This window comes from Marmota marmota, unplaced genomic scaffold (assembly GCF_001458135.2).
Source record: "Marmota marmota marmota unplaced genomic scaffold, marMar, whole genome shotgun sequence".
NCBI lineage: Eukaryota > Metazoa > Chordata > Mammalia > Rodentia > Sciuridae > Marmota > Marmota marmota.
In genome coordinates, this window is record NW_026000020.1 from 9,227,835 (window position 1) to 9,248,517 (window position 20,683).

General features: G+C 46.8%; 1 protein-coding gene across 1 annotated transcript; it reads left to right on the forward strand.

The window, feature by feature from the left end:
• Nucleotides 1–11,783: 11,783 nt before the first annotated feature.
• Nucleotides 11,784–17,665, forward strand: LOC107154036 (interleukin-36 gamma-like). Its single transcript, XM_015499639.2, has 5 exons — nt 11,784–12,289; nt 12,811–12,867; nt 13,292–13,399; nt 14,324–14,463; nt 16,600–17,665. The coding sequence occupies exons 2-5, from the start codon at nt 12,834–12,836 to the stop codon at nt 16,807–16,809; spliced, it is 492 nt and encodes a 163-aa protein (XP_015355125.1). The 5' UTR covers nt 11,784–12,289; nt 12,811–12,833; the 3' UTR covers nt 16,810–17,665.
• The last annotated feature ends 3,018 nt before the right edge of the window (nt 17,666–20,683 follow it).

The following is a 20,683-nucleotide window of genomic DNA, read 5'->3' on the forward strand; positions in this document are numbered from 1 at the left end:
GCACATCACAATTTGGACCAGCCCCATTTCCAGAGCTCAATGTCCACCGTGGCTGATGACTGCAGTGCTGGGGAGCACAGAGTTAGACCTTTGCCGATAACTGCCAGGGTTTTCCTTCACCTTTGTCAGAAAGAAAAACTGAACTATAAACTCATACTCGGGTAGCACAGTCTGCTGCAGTCAGCTCAGGAAAGCAATCCATTGCATAAAGTAGCCAGCCCAGGAGCCTACTTTCAATTTAAGAGCAATCAGAAAAAGCGCCAAATGCACCCTCAGCCAGCCACGTGGGGTGCCTTGCCTCTGGTCAGCTCCCCCAGCTCCCCCAGGCCAGTGGCCTCCAATCAGGGTCCCAACACCTTCCTTGCTTTCCTGATATCAGGTTGCCCTGCTTCTCTGCCTGCCTCTGAGTCTCCACCAAAAGCGAGTGTTGCTGGCTGACTCCTTGCTATAGAAAGCTCTACATGTAAACAGCCTTTGCTGATTCTCGCTTGAGTGGTCTTTGGTTATTTCCACAGCCTACAAAGTGGCGAGCCCAAGCCTACTCTACAACATGGGACTCTCTTCTCCTCCAATAAATAGCCCATTTCCCCCTGGCAGGGGGAGTTATTAGGGAGATGCAAATTAAAACCACTAAGAAATTTAAGTGTCTACCTCTCTGAACAGAGTGATTATAATTTCATATGGTCCAGGATGCTAGGAAAATGGCTCTCTCCTGTTGCTGCTGGGAATGTAAAATGTCAGCTGTTCTGGAAAACAAGTTGGAGTAGGCTTCCTATTTGACACAGCAATTGTACCTCTGGGCATTTGTCACAGAGAAACAGAAATTCACCTTTATGCAGAAATGTGTAGGTGAACGTTTAAGCAACTTTCTTCAAAATAGACACAAATTTTAAACAACTCAAAGGTCTTCAATGGACAATGGAGAAATAGAAGGCTATGCAGCAATTAAAAAAAATCCCAGATCAATTATTGCCATAGATCTGGCTGAATCTCCAGGGAACTGTGCTGAGCAAAGAAAGCAGATCTCAAAACCTCCATTTGTATACTTATTCTGCTTGTGCAATAGTCTCAAAGTCACAAAATTAATGAGATGGAGAAGGCAGTGTGGTGGCCAGGGACAGGGGATAGGGCCAGGCTGGGGATGGGTGACTGCCGAGGCCACCATGAGGGATCTTGGCTTTGACAGATTGCTGTATATTGACAGGTAGTGGTTACGGGTAACTTCACCTATGCTAAGTGAATGGAACTACATACACGTGTGACACCCACAAAAATGTGTGTAAAATTGATGAGCCCTGAATAAGGTTTGTGGATGGCAGCAATGTCAATTTTATGTTTTTGAGATTCACTGTAATTAAGCAAGGTATTACCCTTTGGGTGGACTCGGGAAGGGTACATGGGACCTCATGGCCATCTTTACAGTTCCATATAACTATGCCGGGGAGCATATGTTCCAGCACTGACTACATAACCTTTCGGGCGCCACACCCACAGGAAGTGCTCAATACCTCAGCTCTTATTAGCGATTCAGCATTTTGACATGGTTGCTCTGGTGTTTTTCAAAAAGCTTAATATTCTGGTGAGAGCCCCCAAATGCCTTCATTGGGTCAGTGCTTAGCTTCCTGCCCCTCCTTTCCTAGGCTCTCATTGACCTGGATTTTTCAGGGACTTTTCAGTCTGCAGGTAGGTGGCAGGCAGCTCCTCAGGCCTATCGCCATGTCTTCCATGTGCTGCCACCAGACAAGCAGAGGCCTGGCTTAGTGCCTCCTCTGACTGTGCTCCTGGGCAGAAGGGAGCAGGTGACCATCCAAGGGCAGATCAGAAAATCAGGTGTGAAATGCAGCCCCAAGCGGTGCGTGTATCAGGCAGGTCACCAGAAAAGATTCCTCAGATGGCTCCCAGCCCAGGCCGCACATCAAAACTCCCTGGGGAGTGGTTTGCCCACCCACCCCGTCCACGTCCACACAGAGGAGTGATTCAGTTGCCTGCCGCAGGATTCCAGGGTCTGTTCCTTTGAAGGGCCCCAGAAAGTTCTCACTGCTGTTGGTAATGGTTCCTCACACCTGGCAGAGCCCTGGTCTCCCCCTTTCAGAACACCAGGGGGGCTCTGAAAACATCCCATGAGGTACCCCTTAGGATTAGATACACAGGTGTCACAGTGATTCCCAGGAGCAGTTTATGTGAAATCCATTTGTACGCAGCACAGAATCTACCACTTTTCCATCCAAAGCACTTGATATCGTCAAATAAAATACATCAGTGTCTTTCTCATTTTAATTTTAATTTTTTGCCTACTTTGGACCAATACCCATGTAATCACTGAAAGGGGTGATTCTTTTTGAATGTACCTGTGGCACCTAGGACAGTATGTGTCCTAGGTGGCACAGAGTAAGAGTTCAAAACTAGTGATTGAACTGGGCCCCAGAATTTAGAGAGCACATTGCTAAGCATGGCTTAGCAAGAGGAGGGATGATACTCTACTGACGACTGTATTCTCAGTAGAAGAGATATTTTTCAGCCTGACCTGGATTCCTGAGATTTGGATTCAGTCCCCAGGTGCTGGGCTCTGTGGGCAGTGGGGACTCGGGCTGGTGTCTAGGGGGAGAATGGTATGCAGGGGGTTTGGTTCTGAACCTTCCCTCCCTCACCTCCTCCCAGGGCCCCTGATCTCGTCTGTGGTCCATTAATCCCACCAGTATGTCCCTCCTGTCTCCGCAAAAGCAGAGAGTGCCAGTTGGCACAGCAGGGTCACCTGCAACGTGTGCTGGGCACTTGATTGCCACCCTCTGTCTCCAGAAAGGCACTGTGCCGATTTGAGGGTCACCGAGAGCTGGACCCTGCTGTTCAGAGTCACCCTCAGTGGAGCTCAGTAATTAGAGATGAGTGACTCCAGGTGCCTTGGTTACAGGTAAATCAACCAAGTCACAGAAAAGAGAAAGTGGCTTCCAGAAGGCTTTGTGACATTTAGCACCAGGGCGGGACGGAAGATCGGAATGAAGACTTCATCTGCGTATACTATCTGAGCTCGTGGTCCAGGAACGGAATCGTGTTCCACTCCTATTTACTCAGAAATTGTGAGCACGGTTGGGGCTTGTATTTTGAATCTACCCTGAGAGGCAGGCATTCCCAGGTATCTAGGACCAAAATAAACAGGACAAGCTCATTGCAGGTGTACTTTCAGGAGAGCAGCCGACCAAAGATAATTCCCCCCTTTTTATTCCACCATTGCAGGCGGAACCCAGGGCCTCAAGATATGAGCCACACTCCACCCAGTCGAGGGGAAGCAGCATCAGGGCCTAGGGAGGGAGCAATAGTGGGATTTTCGAAGCAGAGAAATGATTTTGAAAACACTCCGCCATTTACTCACCCACGGTTATCTCTGGGCCAACTCTCCCTGGAGCCATGCCCGAATCATTCAGTGAGGAAAAGGCAAGTGTCAGGTGTCATTAGCAAGAACTGCTTATCTAAGTGTTCACCTTGACATTAGGACACGGGCAAGACCACAGACGCAACAGAGATCTCAAAACGGGAGAAAGTGAAAAAGCACCCTCAAAAAATGTGAGAGCCCAAACGTACTCTAGGATCTCCTCCCCCCGAACCCTGGAAGGCAGTAATTTTAGGGGAAATCCTACCAAGCCTTCATGGAAGAGTTGATTCCAATCACATGCAATTGTCCCCCCCCCACCCCCCCCCCGGCCCAGGAAAAAAAGGAAAAAGGAAAAGCCACTCATCTGTATAAGGAGAAGATGATTTTGACTTCAGAAGCAGAGAGGGTGATGGCGATGGTGGTGGACATTTCAGTACCGCCTCCCTTACAGATGCCAAGGGAAATTTCTAAATAAAATATCAGATCTCCAAATCAAATGATGCATTAACACATTTCATGACCTTGTAGGTTTATCCCAGACCTACTAGGGAGGTTCAACGTTAGAAAATATATCACATTTACTTCGTTAACAAACAGTCAAAAGGGATACGGTTACCTCAATAGATGCAGAATGAACATCTGATAACATTCAACATTTATTTCTGACTTTAAAAAATTCTTTAAACATTAGTAATAAGAGGAAAATATTTCTTTAGCCTGTGAAGAGCTGGAAAGCACAATCTATATCAAACATAACCTGAGGAACTCTATATTCTTTCCTCTTAAGATCAGAAACGAGATAGAAGAGCCCATTATTGTTTGATGTGAGGTTCCCTGGCACGGCTTTGGGATAAGAAGAAGTGAGAGATGTAAGCACTGGAAAGAAAGGGATCAAAGTGTCATTATTTGCAAATTATATGAGCAGGGTACATCAATAACAACTACTAGAACCAATGAGAGTTTGGTAAATTTGTTGCTTGAAGAGAACACCGAGCTGCCAACAGCATTTCTCTGTGTGTGAGAACCAGCAGGAACACAAATGGCCCTGACTTTGGGTGGTTCAACCTAAGGCAAAAGCAATGTGGGTTTGGCAGCAAACCTTTTGAGTTTCCACCTTCCCCCAGGTGTCCTTATCTCATGCTGGGCAGCCACGGCCGGTGGTAGTGCCCTGGCAGCCACAGGGTCCCCAGGGCAGAGCCTGGCTCTCTGCAGTTCAGGGTGTTGCCAAGCTTGGGTGTTTGTTCTGCGGGTTGGATGTCTTGGGCGCATTTGTGACTTGTGATATTTTCAGTTTACAATGGGTTTATCAGGGAGTAAGCCACTGAGAATCAAGTCTCCCCTGTCTATGATCAGAAATGCTAGTCATGATAGCAAGAAATAGTGCAAATGTCTGGGGTGGGGGACAACCAAAAATACACAGGACCTATGTGAAGAAATTTTACAATCTAAGAAAGGATTTAGAAGAGAATCTGAATAAATGGAGGAATGCCACAGTCTGGCTGGGCATAAATGCCGCAGTCTGGCTGGGCACACAATCACGAGCCACCACACAGCTTGTAGATTCAAACAGCAACTCTTTATTCCCGAACTCACACCAGCCGTCTACAATCATGTTCTGGGGAAATCCACGTTCTCTGCCCAAATCCACCTCCACTGGGCTTCTATCTCCAAAATATACTGTCTGAATCCCGTGAGAACTCAAGGGGAACTCAGGCAGCAGGATACGCCCTATTCCCAGCAGGAATAATCTTAAACCTTAAACCTGGAACCTAAACCGGGAACGCCCTAATCCGCCTTGGTCCTTGAGCAAGGTCACCTACATTCAATGTCACTGCAACATGGGGTACTCTGGCAAGGAAATTGTCATACCTACTTGGCTAATGGCTCCCAGCAGAGGAATGTCTTTAATGAAATGACAATATTATCCAATTGTCAAATTTCCCCAAATTAATTTATAAATTCAATGTATTACCCCCAAATTCCAGTTGGGTTATTATATTTTTTATTTTTGTATTGGGGATTTAACCCAGGGATGCTTAACCACTGAGCAACATCCCCAGTCTTTTTTATATTTTATTTTGAGACAGGGTAACTTGCTAAGTTACTTAGAGCCTTGCTAAGTTTCTGAGGCTGGCTTTGAACTTTGAGGCTTGGCTTTGAACCCGCCTGCCTCAGCTTCCTGAGCCGTTGTTTTTTTTAAACAACCCAATAAGCTTTTTCTAAAGTTAAAATTATCTCTGATTATCTATATTCTAAAGGTCTACCCATACTCAGTTAACTTTGAAAAAGAAGAGTAAGTACACAGACACAATCTAACTAAACCAATTCATTAAGTGGGGAACATTAGTCTTAGGACTTCAGAATATCATTTGGGTTTCCAAAATATTGTATTTATATCTTGTGAATATGTACTTGAGAAAATTCCATTGTTGATAAAATAAATTTGTCACCAAATTTTTAGTTCACTACATCTTTTATGTGATTTGTTTTGAAATATCCTTAGGGATAGGCATAAAGCCCTGGGTTTGATCTCCAGCACTGGAAAAAAGAATTAGGTCTCTGAAGCTATAAAGGACTTTATGTGCTTTATGTATGAATAATATCTACTTTGTAGATATTTATTTTCAGGCCAGCGTAATAGATAACTTTTGATTAAAGTTGGGAATCGACTTACAAGATAATCATGGTTTGTTTTGTTTGAAGGAAAAACAAAAAGAAAATAAAAAATTAAATCTCGAAGTAGGTGACATATATTAGAGTGTCCCCGTTGGTAGATAGTTGTATACCCTCTAAATTCTTCTCTTCTTTAGCCAGCATTTCTTATTTACATGAAAAAAACATCAGAAGGGTCAATAGTGCCACAGCAACTGCTCCAGCCGTTCACCTCAATACACTCATCTTTGCTTTTAAACTTTTTTTGGAAATAGTTATTTTAAAACTTGAGAAAACAGTAGCATCCACATATACCATTCATGCCCTCCTCGAGTGTTAAAAATTTAACCCTAGTATATGACCAAATCCAAGAAATTAACATTGGTAAAATACTAATTATTAAACTACAGATTTTACTTAAATGTCACCAATTTTTCCTCCGAATGTCCTTTTTTTCTCTTCAAGAATCCTAAGAATTCTTCTGTTTACTTGTATTTTTTTTTTTTTGGCACTTTTTTTGGTCCTGGGGATTGAACCCAGGGACACTTTACCACTGAGCTACAGGCCAGCCCTTTCTGTTTTATTTTAGAACAGGGTCTCCCAAGGTTGCACAGCCCGGCCTCAAACTTTGTATCCTCCTCCAGAGTCATGTTGTAGCTTCTCAGACTCCGCCAATCTGTATCAGTTGTTCAGTTTGTCTTTATCTTGTATGACCTTGACATTTTGAAGAGTCTTGGCTGGTTTACACAATGTCTCGAATGACTTTGATGTTTCCCCTAATTACATGGAGGACAAGTATTTTTGGCAAGAACACCACAGAAGCAGCATAATCTTCTGAGGGCATGGAATCAGGGAGTCCTAGTTCTGATGATGGTAACTGATCATTTGGTCTAGGTGGTATCTGCTGAGTTACAATTACTAAATTGTTAAAAAAAAGTATTATATTTCTCTTTGTAATTTATAAATGTCACAAGAAAGACACTTTAAACTGTATAATACTCCATTTTAATTTTTAAACAAAATTAATTTTAATTTTTAAATTAGGGTTATGATTGTTTTTAAATGCCTGCAACTGCAAAATGAGAAACACGTATGTTTTACGTGACTGATCCCAGATGCCGGCAGCAAAAGGCCACCATTGATGCTCACAGGTATGCAGTAGAACCGCTTGTGACTGAGCCCTGTGGAAGTTGGCAGCATCCCTGGGACTGTGAAGTGCAGGGATGTGGCCTCAGGACCCTTTGGGATAGCGTCATCGATGCACACAAAGCCTCCACCAGAGCTGTTACCGAAACTGTGGGATCCCAAAGACCAGCGAGGGAAAAAATTGTTCACTGTGAATTTAGGAATCAACAGAGGCTAGCGCTGTACTCAGCTCAGAGTGCTAAGGATGCAGGAGAGCCCCGTGTGGGCTCAGTGGGGTCCTCTCCAAAAGCTGAGCACTTCCCTTGCTCCCAGCATCCTTCATACAGTGCAGACTTCCCAGGCGAGTAGCCTCGATATCACCCCCTTCTCCAGGCAGCTCTGGTTCCTGCCCCAGCTGCTGATGACACAAGCAGAAACAAGCAGGTTGCAGCTATTAAGAGAGAGACAGAAAGAAGCATCTTAGGAAGGAGTTGCCGCTTTGGTAACGCTGCTTAGAATTACTGAGAAGAAATGTCCCAAAGCACATTATTCTGCAAAGAGGTACTAAATAAAACTCTGGGCATGGAACATCCACAGCAGTGAGTCAATGCTTCGAGACTAAGGGGATATTGAAGTTCTGTGGGGACCTGTTTGCTGGTGGTGGCTGCGATGGCAGCCAAGTGTGATGTGAAAATCTTCAAAAAAAAAAAAAATTAGAAAAAGGCATATAGGTAAAGAATAACAGCACCCTTGAAGTTCAATTTAAACACATGAAGCCATCCAGATCCGTTGTAAGAAAGCCTCTGTTCATCAGGAAAAAAATGATAAATACTATTTCCAACCAGTCACTCATGTGAACAGTTTCGCATTGATGGTGGCTGCCAAAAATTTGAAGAGATCATTGCTAAGAAGCCTTGATTGGGAATTGCCGGTAGGCATTTGGAGAGCAAGACCTGCTTTGAAATGTGTGCTAAAACAGACACTAGAGTTTCCGATGCCCATTGCTCTGGTGCGGGAATCTGTTTCCTCACACCATGGCCTGCTGTCCCTGAATCTGTGTCTTCCTGATGGGTGCAAACCCAATCTCATTTATTGCTTTGATTTGCATATTGCCAATTACTAGTGTGATTAATTAGAATTACTTAGATTTTCCAGGCATGTATATTTTCTATCCAGTAAGTGCTTTTTATATCTTTTGCTTGTTTTTCTATAGAACTATTTTGCATTTTCCTATCCATTGGTAGGAACCATCCCAAAGCTTTAGATATTATTTGCTTGTTAGGTGTGGTGCAAATACTTCCCCCTGGGTCACTCGTTTTTAAAATTTTCTTTCATGGTGTGTTTTGTCCAAAATTCTGAAATTTTTATGCCACCCAATTTCCCATCTTTTCTTCCATGACTTTGGCATTTTGAGCGATATGAACCACTAGGCAAAGGCTAAAAGTTCTCTTTGTCTGGAAATTTCAAACCGTAGACATTTAATTTAGCATTTCTTTCTTAGGTGTTGTCCAATTAAGGCTTTTTATTGCTTTATCTTTGTTGTTGTTGCAGTAGGTAAGTAGACAATTTGGTCAATAGCTGTTTTGATTTTTACAGCAATAGATCTCTCTGGTGGTTTTCGATGGTGTGGCTCTTTGTCTTAATTCTTCCAATGATTCTGTTGACTGCTGCCGTTTTGTTGAGTAGCTGTGGGGTTGTTACATTGTCCTTTATTTTCACATGAGGGAGACAGAAGATCTTAAATAGCACGTTGGCTCAGAGAGTCTGGGCTTGCACAGAGACCAGCTTCAGGAAGACGTGAGGGACCAGCAACCAGGAAGCAGGTCTCAGGCCACGGCTTGGGCTGCTGGAGGAGCAGAGCCTTTGAAGGTGTCACCACGAGGCATCAACACTGGGCAAGGGCTACACTGCAGAGGCTGCCCCAGGAACTTCCTTGGTTTTGCCTCAAGTCCATAAGAGTACAAATGGACCTGCGTTGGTCTCCGTGGCTCATGGCACATGCCATGTTAACCCACGAGTTCAACAGGGGCGAGTTCTGGCTCCTTTCTGGTGTCTTCGCCAGACCACATTGCCAGCCCTGCTCCTATGAAGCTCTTGTAGGGTCTGGGCCTCTTTGGAGCCCCCAGGGAACTGGAGCCTCCCAGCAGCAAGGTCTGGATCTGGGAGTCACAGATCCTGAGTCGCGTTCTAGACTAACTTGATTCTGTGCAGTTGACCTTCTTGAAGGCCCATAACTTTCACTGCTCCACAATTCCCTCTGTTTTATTAGTTCTGATCGTAAGCCTGGTTACATGAATAAGGCACTGTGGACTGGCTATCTGTTAGCAAATTCTAGAGATTCCCACGGTGGTGAATGATGAAACTCTTAACCCTACCTGCCTCCTTTGATGTCTTCCCAACTTAGTAAGCTCATGAGCATGGGGAGTGAGCAAGTTAGCAGAGCTAATCACCCAACACTCATGGTTGATTGCATCACAGGGCTTGAGAACTGGAATCTGGACTAAATGTTTTTTTAAAATCTTTTCCGTGTCTAAGAAATTTGGCCTACTGAATACATTCTGGAACTCAGTTTAAGCCAAGGTTAATGATGTACATCATTGTCACTGTTCTCCACGGAAACACAACATTAACAGAGTCTGGTGACTGGATTGCTTTTTATGGCTGTTGTCAATATTGCTAGTCTTCTCAAGTTAAGCCAGGCTACCAGGTAATCATGATGTCCACCCTCCATTCTGAGATAAAAGTTCTGGTCTTTCTCATCCACAGATGGACCCTCTGCTCTTGGATGATGAACCTCCGTGTTTCATATCTCCTCTTATCACCATCACTCAGTGCTGTGCTTTGGGTAAGGTTTGCATGTGCGCCTCCCCCCCTCAGAGATTGATGTGCTGGGGGTTTGGTTCCCAGTGTGTGATCTTGGGAGGTGTCGGGATCTCTGGGGGAGGGCCGAAAGGGAGCCAATTAGGTCAGTGGGCCAATTAGGTCAAGGGATTTGATAGTTCTGGGGCCCTCTGTTTGTTTCAGTGAGTGTTGTTAGAAAAAAGCAAGTCTGGCCCCCTCAATTTTGGCTTTCTGTCTTGTACACGATTGCTTTCACAGCTTCTCCCACTGTTGACACCATTCACCTGAGGCCTTCACCAAAGGCTGAGTCAATGGGGCCATCTTGGACTTTCAGCTTCCAAAAATGTGAGCTAAATTAATTTTTTTTTCTTTATAAAGTACTCACCCTCAAACATTTTTGTTATGCCAATAGAAAACAGAAACATTCACTCCTATTCCCTTTAATTTCTCTTATACTCATTCACACTAAAGTTTAAACTAGGAACCTCAGAACAGATGCCTAGGGCTGGGAAATCTGGGAAGAGCTATATTCCCTGAATGCTAGGAAGCTATTGAAAGGAGAGGGTCATGTGAAATAAGAGGCTGAGGCTCAGGAGGAGATATATATATATATATATATATATATATATATATATATATATATATATATATATCACCAGACTATATGGGCTTTTGCAATCTTCACCTGGGCACGGAAAGTTCAAATTATGCCCACGGGCTTTTGAATCAATGAAAATGTGTCCTTTGGGTCCTGCAAGCATCTCCTGGTTGACCCCCACCCTCTGCCATCCACCAGATTGCATGGGGTCTGAGAACCAGAGGTAGAGGATCCTCCTCCCTGAGATCCAGGTATTGATCCTACAAGAGCACTCACTTACGCTCCTGGGTCCTTTTGCTCCGGCCCATGACCTTACATCTGGGATCCCACAGCATGCCCTTTTTACCTTTAGCCCTCCAACGTATGCCGATGCGATTCCTTGAACTCAGTTACATTCGTCTGCAATTCCAAGTGCAGGTTCTGTCTTCCAGATTGGATCCCAACGAAACAGAGACCCAGGGGGATTTGGAAGCCAGATGATGGGATCTTTAAGCTGCTGTCCTGTGGCGAGTGCCCCAAGAAAGGGGATATGTTGACTGAGGCTTAATGGAGGGAATGTTCAGCTGGGTGGAGGGGACTCAAGAGAGTAACATTGCTGAAGCCTGACTTTACACAGGCGTGTGTCTGAATTCATCATCACGCTCTCCTATGGTAATTGATCAACCAAACTGGTAGGATCGGGCCTCATCAGGAAAAGGTGGTGTTCCTCCATGGGCAGGGAGGACAGGTGGGATGACTAGTGGGACAGGCTGGGCAAGGAGACTCTTCTGGGACCTAAGGGGCTAGCCTGGTTGTGGAGGGCCGGGCTCCCAGGGCCAGGACATGGAGACCTGGTAATGCCAGTCCTGCCCACAGGGTGACCAGGTAACTTGGAGCACAGAGTTGGGTGGACCCTTTGTCTTGTGTATTCAAAGACTGAGATTCACAGACAGCAGAAGGTGAAAGCCAAGTCTAACAATGTATTAAAACAAACCCAAGTATAGCTGCCTTAGCTGGGAGGGGACCCAGGAGGGTTGCCAGTGGATGGCTATTGTCTAGAGCTTATGTGGATCCATAGGTTTGGGGAAGCCAGCCCCCTGCCCCATCCTGGATAAGGCACTCTGTGTCCACGAGGCCTTCAGGCAGCCTCCTGTCCAGTCAAGGTATTGATCAGGCACTTTTCCTTCTTTGGAGAGGCCAGGGACTCTGGGTCACGTGTGTCCCGATTTCCTATGGACTGTAGGTCACGGGTGTCTCTATTTAAAAATAACTTGCAAGTTTCTCAGCAGAGGCCTGCAGTGGCTGTGCGGTGCTGCTCAGGAGGTCACCTGGGGACCATTTTTCTATCTGTCCAGCCTCATTTCTCCCTTGACATCAACACAGCAGGAGGGCTAAGCTCCAGGGAAGTCCCTTAGGCTCCCCTTTTTTGGGAAACCTGGGGTCTGTCATCGTCTCTGCTTCCCTGTGGCAGCCACGTGGGGTCAGCGTCTGTTTCTCGGGGAGCCCAGGCGAGTCACACTCTTGCTGTCCTGAGTGTGACTTCACTGGACCTCTCTGACCTTCTGGCAGGAGGAACTGGATTTCTTTCATGCTTTACATTTGTCACACCCACCAAAGGAACCGGAGCCTCCCTCTCTGCTCATCCAAACAGATGACCCCGGCTTGGCAGGAGGCTGTCACTGCTGTGGGAAGCTCCGCGAGCCATGACCCGGTGCCCTGGACTTTTGGTAAGGGCTCTTCCACGCAGGTGCCACCCATAGCTGGAAGGTCTCTAACTCCAGAGCCTCTGTGTTGGGGGTTAGTGAAGGGATGGGATGTGTCAGGGTGGCTCTGGGCCTCGTCCTGGGCAGGGCTCACTGCCTCTCCTTGGGGAGTTTGGGACCTCTGCAGAATTGCCCTGGAATGGGGCTCCCCTTGTCCCTAGAAATGGAAGCCAGTGAGCAGGAAGGATCTCCAGGAGAAGACACCAGCATCAGGGCCTGTGGGAGTTCAAGGTCAAGGGTCATGTCTGCCTTGGAACGTCGGGAGGGAGGGAAGGTTGTTAGCCGGGGCGCTGGGTGGAGGGAGATGCTGCCAGCTCCCCTCCCTGAGGCAGCTGTGAACTCTTGTCCCAGAAGGTGGCCAATCTGACCAGAGCGCCATCTCAGGTCAGGCAGTCGGCTCCCAGTGGAGAATGAGCACCTGAGGTACCAGTGTCCTGGGGAGGTCCTGCGGTTGTCTCCTGAGGTCACTGTCACTGTCCTCGCAGGGCCGGGCTGATACAACACCACCATGATGGACCCCGAGAGACAAGTTTATGGGACAGGTGAGTTGGGATGGGGTGCTCGAGGCCCAGACCACTAGCAATCACCTCTGTATCTTCCAGACACCCCAACATTTCTGTCCCTCCCTGTGTGTGGCCCTTACCACATGGCCCTTCCTGCCACTGGGGCCAGGGGATTCTGGTGGCAGGGGACCACTGCTCATCAGTGCTGGGTTGGCCCCAGCCAACCAAGCAACAGTCTCCAAGAGTGACCAGGTCTTGACACCAGGTACTGGGGCTGCTCTCCTCACCAGAGCCCACAGCTCTGCTGGCAAGGCTGGGAGGTGAGTCACGTGAGTGTGGCCTGTTTTGGGGTGTAACCCCTGGTCCTCCTTACGGAAGCCTGGACTGGGTGGTCTTTCTCTTAGAGTCAAGAAAGCAGACTTCGTTTTCACGTTCCTTCATTGATTTCCCCCCTTCCCAACAGCAGCACTTAGGCCTCAGACTTGGGAGGTGTCTGATCGGGATCAGCAGGTGTGGATCCTTCAGGGAGAGACCCTGGTGATGGTTCCACGGAGCAGCAATGTGACTCCGGGTGAGTGGTCCACTGTGCTGACCTGCCCCTCACCCCCATGGCCTTTTGTCAAAGTGTGGGGACAGACGGCCCATAGCCCAGGAGGGTGACTGTATTTAATGACGTGTTCTGAAAGAGCCAGAGGAGAGGGCTCGACTGCTGTCACCACAAAGAAATGATAAATGTCCGAGGAAGGATGTACTCATCACCCGATCACGTCACTACTGCATACTGTGCACATGTATGGAGTTGTCATATGGCACCCCATAAATATGTACAATTAGTATGTGTCCAAAAGTGTGGCTTTCAGTGGGCCCATCTGGAAGAGGCAGGACTTCATACCGGTCTGGCAAGAAAAGCCAGAGAGGTTTGTTTTAGACTAAAGAAAGCAGGGTGCGGAGCCCCTAGGGCTTGGGAGAGCCACCTTCAGGGATCTGAGGTAGCTGATCTGTCCTGTGCAAGAGGAGTACCTTGTACTGTGTGGCCTCAAGTGTCCTAAAGGGACCAAGTGGGGACATCCATAGGAAGGCAAATTTCAGCACCGCCTGAGACAGAGCTTGCTAGTGGACAAAGCTCTCTGAGAATCAGAGGAGTGGCCTGGGGTAGGAGATGGCCATCTGCAGATGTTCAAGTGCAGGTGTCCCGATCTCAAGGGCAGGGTTGGCCATCTGAGTCTCTGTTTGCTCCAGCTTCTAGGTTAGGGACTGCCACATGGGATGAGTGGGTGGTGAATGACGGGCAAAGGACGGACGCAGTGGTTGGACCAATGGTAGGTCTGGTGTGGCCGACCACCATTACCTAAGTGTATTGATTCCTAGCTCCTGGTGGGTCTTCCAGCCCCACAGGAAGCACCCAATGCTGCTCAGTCAGGAAGAACTGTAAGAACCGTTCATTTTTCCAAACTTCAAAAGGAAACCGATGCCTGTCCTCTGCTTGTCTTTACAGCCACTGTCACCATCCTCCCATGCAAGTACCCTGAGTCCCTCGAGCAGGGCCGAGGGGTTCCCATCTACTTGGGCACCCAGGATCCAGACATGTGTCTGTTTTGTGAGGAGATGGACGGATGGCCCAGGCTGTGGCTGAAGGTGAGGGCCGGACAGAAATGACAGTTTAAACAGCCAATGTTTCTTCATGAAAATTTTATTGGGCAAAAGGTTCTAATTTTAGAATCATAACAGAAGTTCCCGTTCTCCTGAGCGTATTGATTCCTAGCTCCTGAGTTTTACGCGAGCAACAGCACTTCCTGTAGTGTCTCCACCCCCTCTCCTTGAGGATCCCCCTTCAATCTCCAGATGTTCTCCATATTTTCCAAGTGTCCTCTGTCTGTCCTTCTCCTCTTGGACCTCCTGCCCACCCGTCCTTGGGAAGCACATTCCACAGTGTTGACACAGTGAGGAAGTCACCCAAGAATGCTTTCCTCTGATGTCCCTGTCAACTCGTGACACGTGCTGTAATTTTAAAGATGATAGTAATGAAAGTAGGGGTGCTGATGAGAACTGGGGCACAGACTGAGTGAGGCTGGTGGGGCACAGGGAGCAGGCAGCTGCTGGAGGGGCACCTGAGCTGGCACCCTAGAGGGGCCGATGCCCGGTCCTAAGCAGGCGGGGAGGTGGACGCCCTGAGCCTGGGCTGTGGGGTGATGACTCCTGTCATCTCAGTGAGCAGGGAGCTGATGGGGGGAGGAAGAGGTATGGTCTAAAATGAGAAGGCGTCTTCCATTTGTGAAGTAGCAGATCCCTGCTGAGCAGAATGCCCGGCGTTGCCACATATTGAGGACCAGTGATGCACAGGCCTGGCGATTCTCGAGGGGTCCATTGGCTAAGTTTAGCTGGTGATGTGTTAATGAGGAAAGAGACCCAGGAACGAGCTGATGGTGGGAGAGGGGTGGGATTCGAGTTACTCTGGCGAGGATGTTCAGTGAGCTCTCCCTAAAAGCAGGCCTCGGAGCTGACACCTGAGTCCCTGGGAGGAGCCCGCCAGGCAGGTGTGGGGGCAGAGGGTCCAGGCAGGGTACATCAGGACCCTGGGCAGGCACACCTCGGCGTCCCTGAGCGAAAGGCAGAAGGCAGGTGTAGCTGGAGCAGATCTGCATTGGCAGAGAGGTCAGAGGTAGGGTAGTGAGGCAGGCGAGGGTGGGTAGTTTAGACAGGCTTCCTGTGGATTTCATGGTAAGTACAACAAAACATCATGCAAGAAGTTTAGCCAGAAGACATCATGAGTTTATTTACTGTCCTGATTTCAGTTTAAAGCTTGCTCAGCTGCTTTGTGGAGAATGGCTGAGAGGGAATGGAGTTGATTCCAAGAGAACAGTTAGGAGGTCACTGTAATCATCCCGGCCAGAGGTGACGATGTCCTGGTTGGCAGTGTGGGCAGGGGTGGGGGGCACCAGAAGCAGCTCAGTTCTAGGGGTGTTTGGAAGTAGAGTCCACAGGCTGTGGTGTAGATGTTGGGAGGGAGGTCAAAGGAGATATCAAGGTTGACCCCTAGGTATTCGGCCACCCAGAGAGTTGGCTGAATGACGGTAAGCCATTACCAGAGTAAAGGAATCCCATTGAGAACTCCCTACTCAGGGTGGAAGATGCTCTAATTCTGATCCATTCCTGGGTCTCTCTTGAGATCTTACACATACATAATTTAATTAAAAAACTTATTTTACCTAAATATTCAATAAATGCACATAGAAACGTACACACATACGACGTGATTTCTAAATACAATAGAGAAGGCGTTTTCTGATGGCTGTGTCTCCTTCGGGTGCAAGTTCTCTGATTTATTCGACCCCATATCTTTCGTGTGTGACCTTTCTTCTGTGCTCAGCTATTGACATGAGACACACTCCCGCAGCCTGGCTGTCCTTTGCTGGGACAGTTGCTTTTTTAGGTGCTGCCCTCACCATTGGGCTTTGGTAAATGAGGTCATTAGCCAACTTTGCAAATTTGCATCTTTGTCCCTCAGTCTCTTGTGCAAGAAGAGCTCCAACTCATCATCCAAGGGCGGCCACCAGTTCGCGGACCTGACCCTTGTTTCCTTGCTCTGGACTTGAGGGTGGGGTTGGGAAGGTGAGATTCCACCTGGGGACTCTGCTGCTCTTGGAAACTTACCTTTCCAGTCCTGCTCATAGGTGGGGAAGGCTCTCTTGAACTTTGAAATGTTTATTGGTTACTTGGAACATTTCAAGCAACTTCCTTTTCTCCTCTTGGCTGTTCTGCCCCACCTTTCAGGAGCAGAATATCTTGGATCTGTACAACCAGGTGGGGCCCGTGAGACCCTTCCTTTTTTACCACTCCCGGGATGGGAATACCTCCACCTTCGAGTCCGTGGCCTTCCCAGGCTGGCTCATCGCCTCCTCCCAGGTTGGCCAGCCCATCTTCCTCACTTCCGACCTGGGGACAACCAACAACACTAACTTCTATTTGAATTTAAAGGCTTGAACTCAGCGTGGAGGTGGCCGCTTGCTCAGAGGCCTTTGTCTTCCATTTTTTGAGCTCCCAGCAGGACTTTGTGTCACCTCAGGGCTGCTCCGTGCCAGCACCAGAGGTGAGCAAGCTGCTGTCATCAGCTCATTTTATGGAGGAAGAAGCGCTGACCTCGTGGCCACTGAAGAGCAGGCTGTGACTCAGAGCAGGCAGCTCGGGCTGAAGGCTCCTCTCTAGCAGAAGCCAACCAGCCCGCGGCGTGTCACCTGAGAAGTGGTGCATGGTGTCACGGTGTGTGAGACCATGGGAGGCCCTGCGAGGAGTGACACCCTCATTTTCAGCCCAATTGCTACAGCAGACGTTCTTGCATTGAGCAGCGGGAGAGCCAGGCTAACTTTCACTGAAAAATGGGATTCTTTGGACCTTTAGCAATGGGGAGCTACAGAGGGCTGGACACACCAGGAGAGGGGCTTTTGGACCCCGAGAGGAATGAACAGTGCTCAGGTGATTAGAACTGTCACATCGTGCTGAAGTACGAGGGTGGCTTTTTATTTTTTGTTTTTTAATGGTCATTTCATGAAGCTGGACCTGAAGATGCTGCCTGGTGCCTCAGAAAAGACAGGGCATGGGGCAGAAGACGCTGTCCCCCACTGAACACAGTGTTACAATCCCTAATTCATGTCAATAAACTTGAACGTTTGCTGCTTAGACTCTTTTAAAGGTTTTAAGATTCTTACCAAACAATGCATGTCTGTGCTTAAAGGCTCCGTCCTCCACCCCGTCCTCTGCCCCGTCCTGCATGCACCTGGTAGCTTCGCTTTTGCCTCTTTTTCTGCCGTTTTTTTCTTCCATTTCAAGAATTAGCAGTTTTTGACACTCTCTTTCCTACCCGATGGATGGCATTTGCATCTCTACAAAAATTGCAAGCTCTTTATCTGTTTTCTACAAAGAAATAAATCCCAAGCGGCAAGACCAGTGAGGTCGCACTCACAGGTGTTGAGACGCCCTAGGAGGGGCCTGGGAGGTCAGGCCTTCTTTTTCAGGATTTGGATAATGTTTATGAATTTCTCCCTCTCCTTCAGCCTTTTCATTTCTTGGGCGAGGGAAGGGAGGTACACAGAGTGCATGGGTTTGCTGAGGGGCACTGCATTTCATAGAACTGGAGGAATGGCATGCTCGAGGCTGGGTCTTTAGAGTGCTGTGTGCTGGAATTGGGGTGGGGGGGGTGTGAATCGTGAGAAATCAGCAACAGTGACCCCAGCAGGGCAGCAGAGCCAAGTCTGAGCCTCCTCACTCCCTCCATTGGGGTTGCCCTTAATTTGCAAATTTTCAGCAGATGATCCATCAAATGGAATCTCTGGCCTCCCAGACACCCTGATGGAATGATGTAATCAGTGGAATGTACTAATTGCACACTGTATTTCTAAACTCAACATAGCATCTGACTCCCCTGGGTGGTGCACTAAAACCCCAGGGACCCCCACACCTCATAAAAACCCTCTTCTAGAAACTGCCATTTATCAACTTCAAGGTGGGCCTCAGAATCAACATTTTCCCCAGGACACTAGGGAATACTGACTGATGGACCAAACTTGGGAAATACTTTCCTGGATTATCCCAGTGGAATTTCATGGGCAAAAACTCTTCGATTAATCATGCTTGGGATAATCTGTGTGCTTCAACAGAAATAAAGAGATACTTACATATACGTCTTGCTCATTTTGTTGGTATTTACTTCTCTAAGGATTTTTTCCCCTCTTGAGTGATTGAAAAGTGAATTGAACAAAATGACTCAAATAAAAAAGCCATCAAGTAAAATTTCATAACATTCCAAAGCTAGAAAGAACCCAAGCTTCCATGAACAGTGAATGGATAAATCAGTAGTGTGTATTCAATGTTGCTTAACAACAAAAGGAAATTGATTATTCATAGAGATTCAACCAGATGAATGTAAAAAATATTGAAGATGCCAGACGCAAAGGATATCTACTGCATATTTACTTCTAAAAAGTTCAAGAATGGGCAGCATTCATCTTTGATGATGGAAATCGGATGTGGTTGCATTGTGAAGGGAGGAGTCAGAAGATTCTAAAAGCTGCCTCTGAGATGACCCTGGTCACATCCAAGCCAACTAGAAGCCACGTGGCTCAGCTTTCCTCTATAGCAGCACAGAAAGCCCCAAGTCATAGGAGCAATGCTTCCCAGTTGGTGAAGGGAAATAAATAATTTCTAGCAAATAATTCTGTCGATTAAGTATGAGTGGAGTAAACCTGTTTTCACGATTTGTTTTCATACACTTTACTTGAGAAGCTGCTGGAGAATGAGCTCTGCCCAAACTGAAGTTTAATCTAAGAAAAGCAAAAGAGAAAAAAATATGGACTCCTGCAGCCGGGGTTCCCCTCCACGGAGACACTGGGGGCCTGCACCCTGGGGGCACCTGGACACCCCCAGGCAGCTAGGCAGTGTGGTGCTGTTGGAGGGTCCAGGGCAAGTGGTTAGGCTGGTGGCAGGCCCGCGTGTTAGGAGGAATTGACAGGGGTGGGGGATATGGGGGATGACAAATTCTGTAGAAAAGCAAGTGAAAATTAAGAACAACAAAGACTAGATGGTTCTTCATTCCAAAGAAACATTAGATCATGCAGAAGAGGAAGTAGAGTCCCAGCCTACCATGTGGCCCAGTCATTGCAATAATAATATAAACTCTGTAAGGGCATTCTATACCTAGAAGACCCTAAAAGTTCCACCAGAAAACTTCTAGAACTATTAAATGAATTCAGCAAAGTAGCAGGATATAAAATCAACACCTGGAGGCTGGGGTTGTAGTTCAGTGGTAGCGCACTTGCCTAGCATGTGCGAGGCACTAGGTTTGATTCTCAGCACCACATACAAATAAATAAAATAAAGGTGCATCAACAACTAAACATATTAAAAAAAATCGACGTCCATAAATCAAACACAATTCTGCATATCAGTGACAAATCCTCAGAAAGGGAAATGAGGAAAATTACCCTATCTACAATAGCCTCAAAACAACAACAACAACAACAAAAAAAAAAAACTTGGGAATCAACTTAACGAAAGTGGTGAAAGATCTGTATAATGAAAATTACAGAACCCTAAAGAAAGAAATCAGAGAAGACCTTAGAAGGTGGAAAGTTCTACCTTGCTCTTGGATAGGCAGAATTAATATTATCAAAATGACCGTACTAACAAAAGCACTATTAGATTTAATGCAATTTCAATCAAAATCCCAATGACATTCCTCATAGAAATAGAAAAAGCAGTCATGAAATTCACCTGGAAAAATAAGAGACCCAGAATAGCTAAAGCAATCTTTAGCAGGAAGAGTGTAGCAGGTAGCATCACTATACCAGACCTCAAACTATACTACACAGCAATAGTAACAAGAACAGCATGATATTAGCACCAAAACAGGTTGGTAGGCCAATGGTACAGCATAGAGGATACAGAGACTAACCCACAAAATTACAATTATCTCATACTAGACAAAGGTGCCAAAAACATGCATTGGAGAAAAGATAGATCTTCAACAAATGGTGCTGGGAAAACTGGAAATCCATATGCAACAAAATGAAATCAAACCCCTATCTCTCACCATGCACAAAACTCAACTCAAAATGGATCAAGGACCTAGGAATTAAATAAGAGACTCTGCATTTAACAGAAGAAAAAGTAGGCCCTAATCTTCATCATGTGGGATTAGGCCCCAACTTCCTTAATAAGACTCTTGTGGCATAAGAATTAAAATCAAGAATCAATAAATGGAATGGACTCAGACTAAAAAGTTTCTTCTCAGCAAAAGAAACAATCTGTGAGGTGAATAGAGAGCCTACATCTTGGGAGCAAATCTTTACCCCTCACACATCAG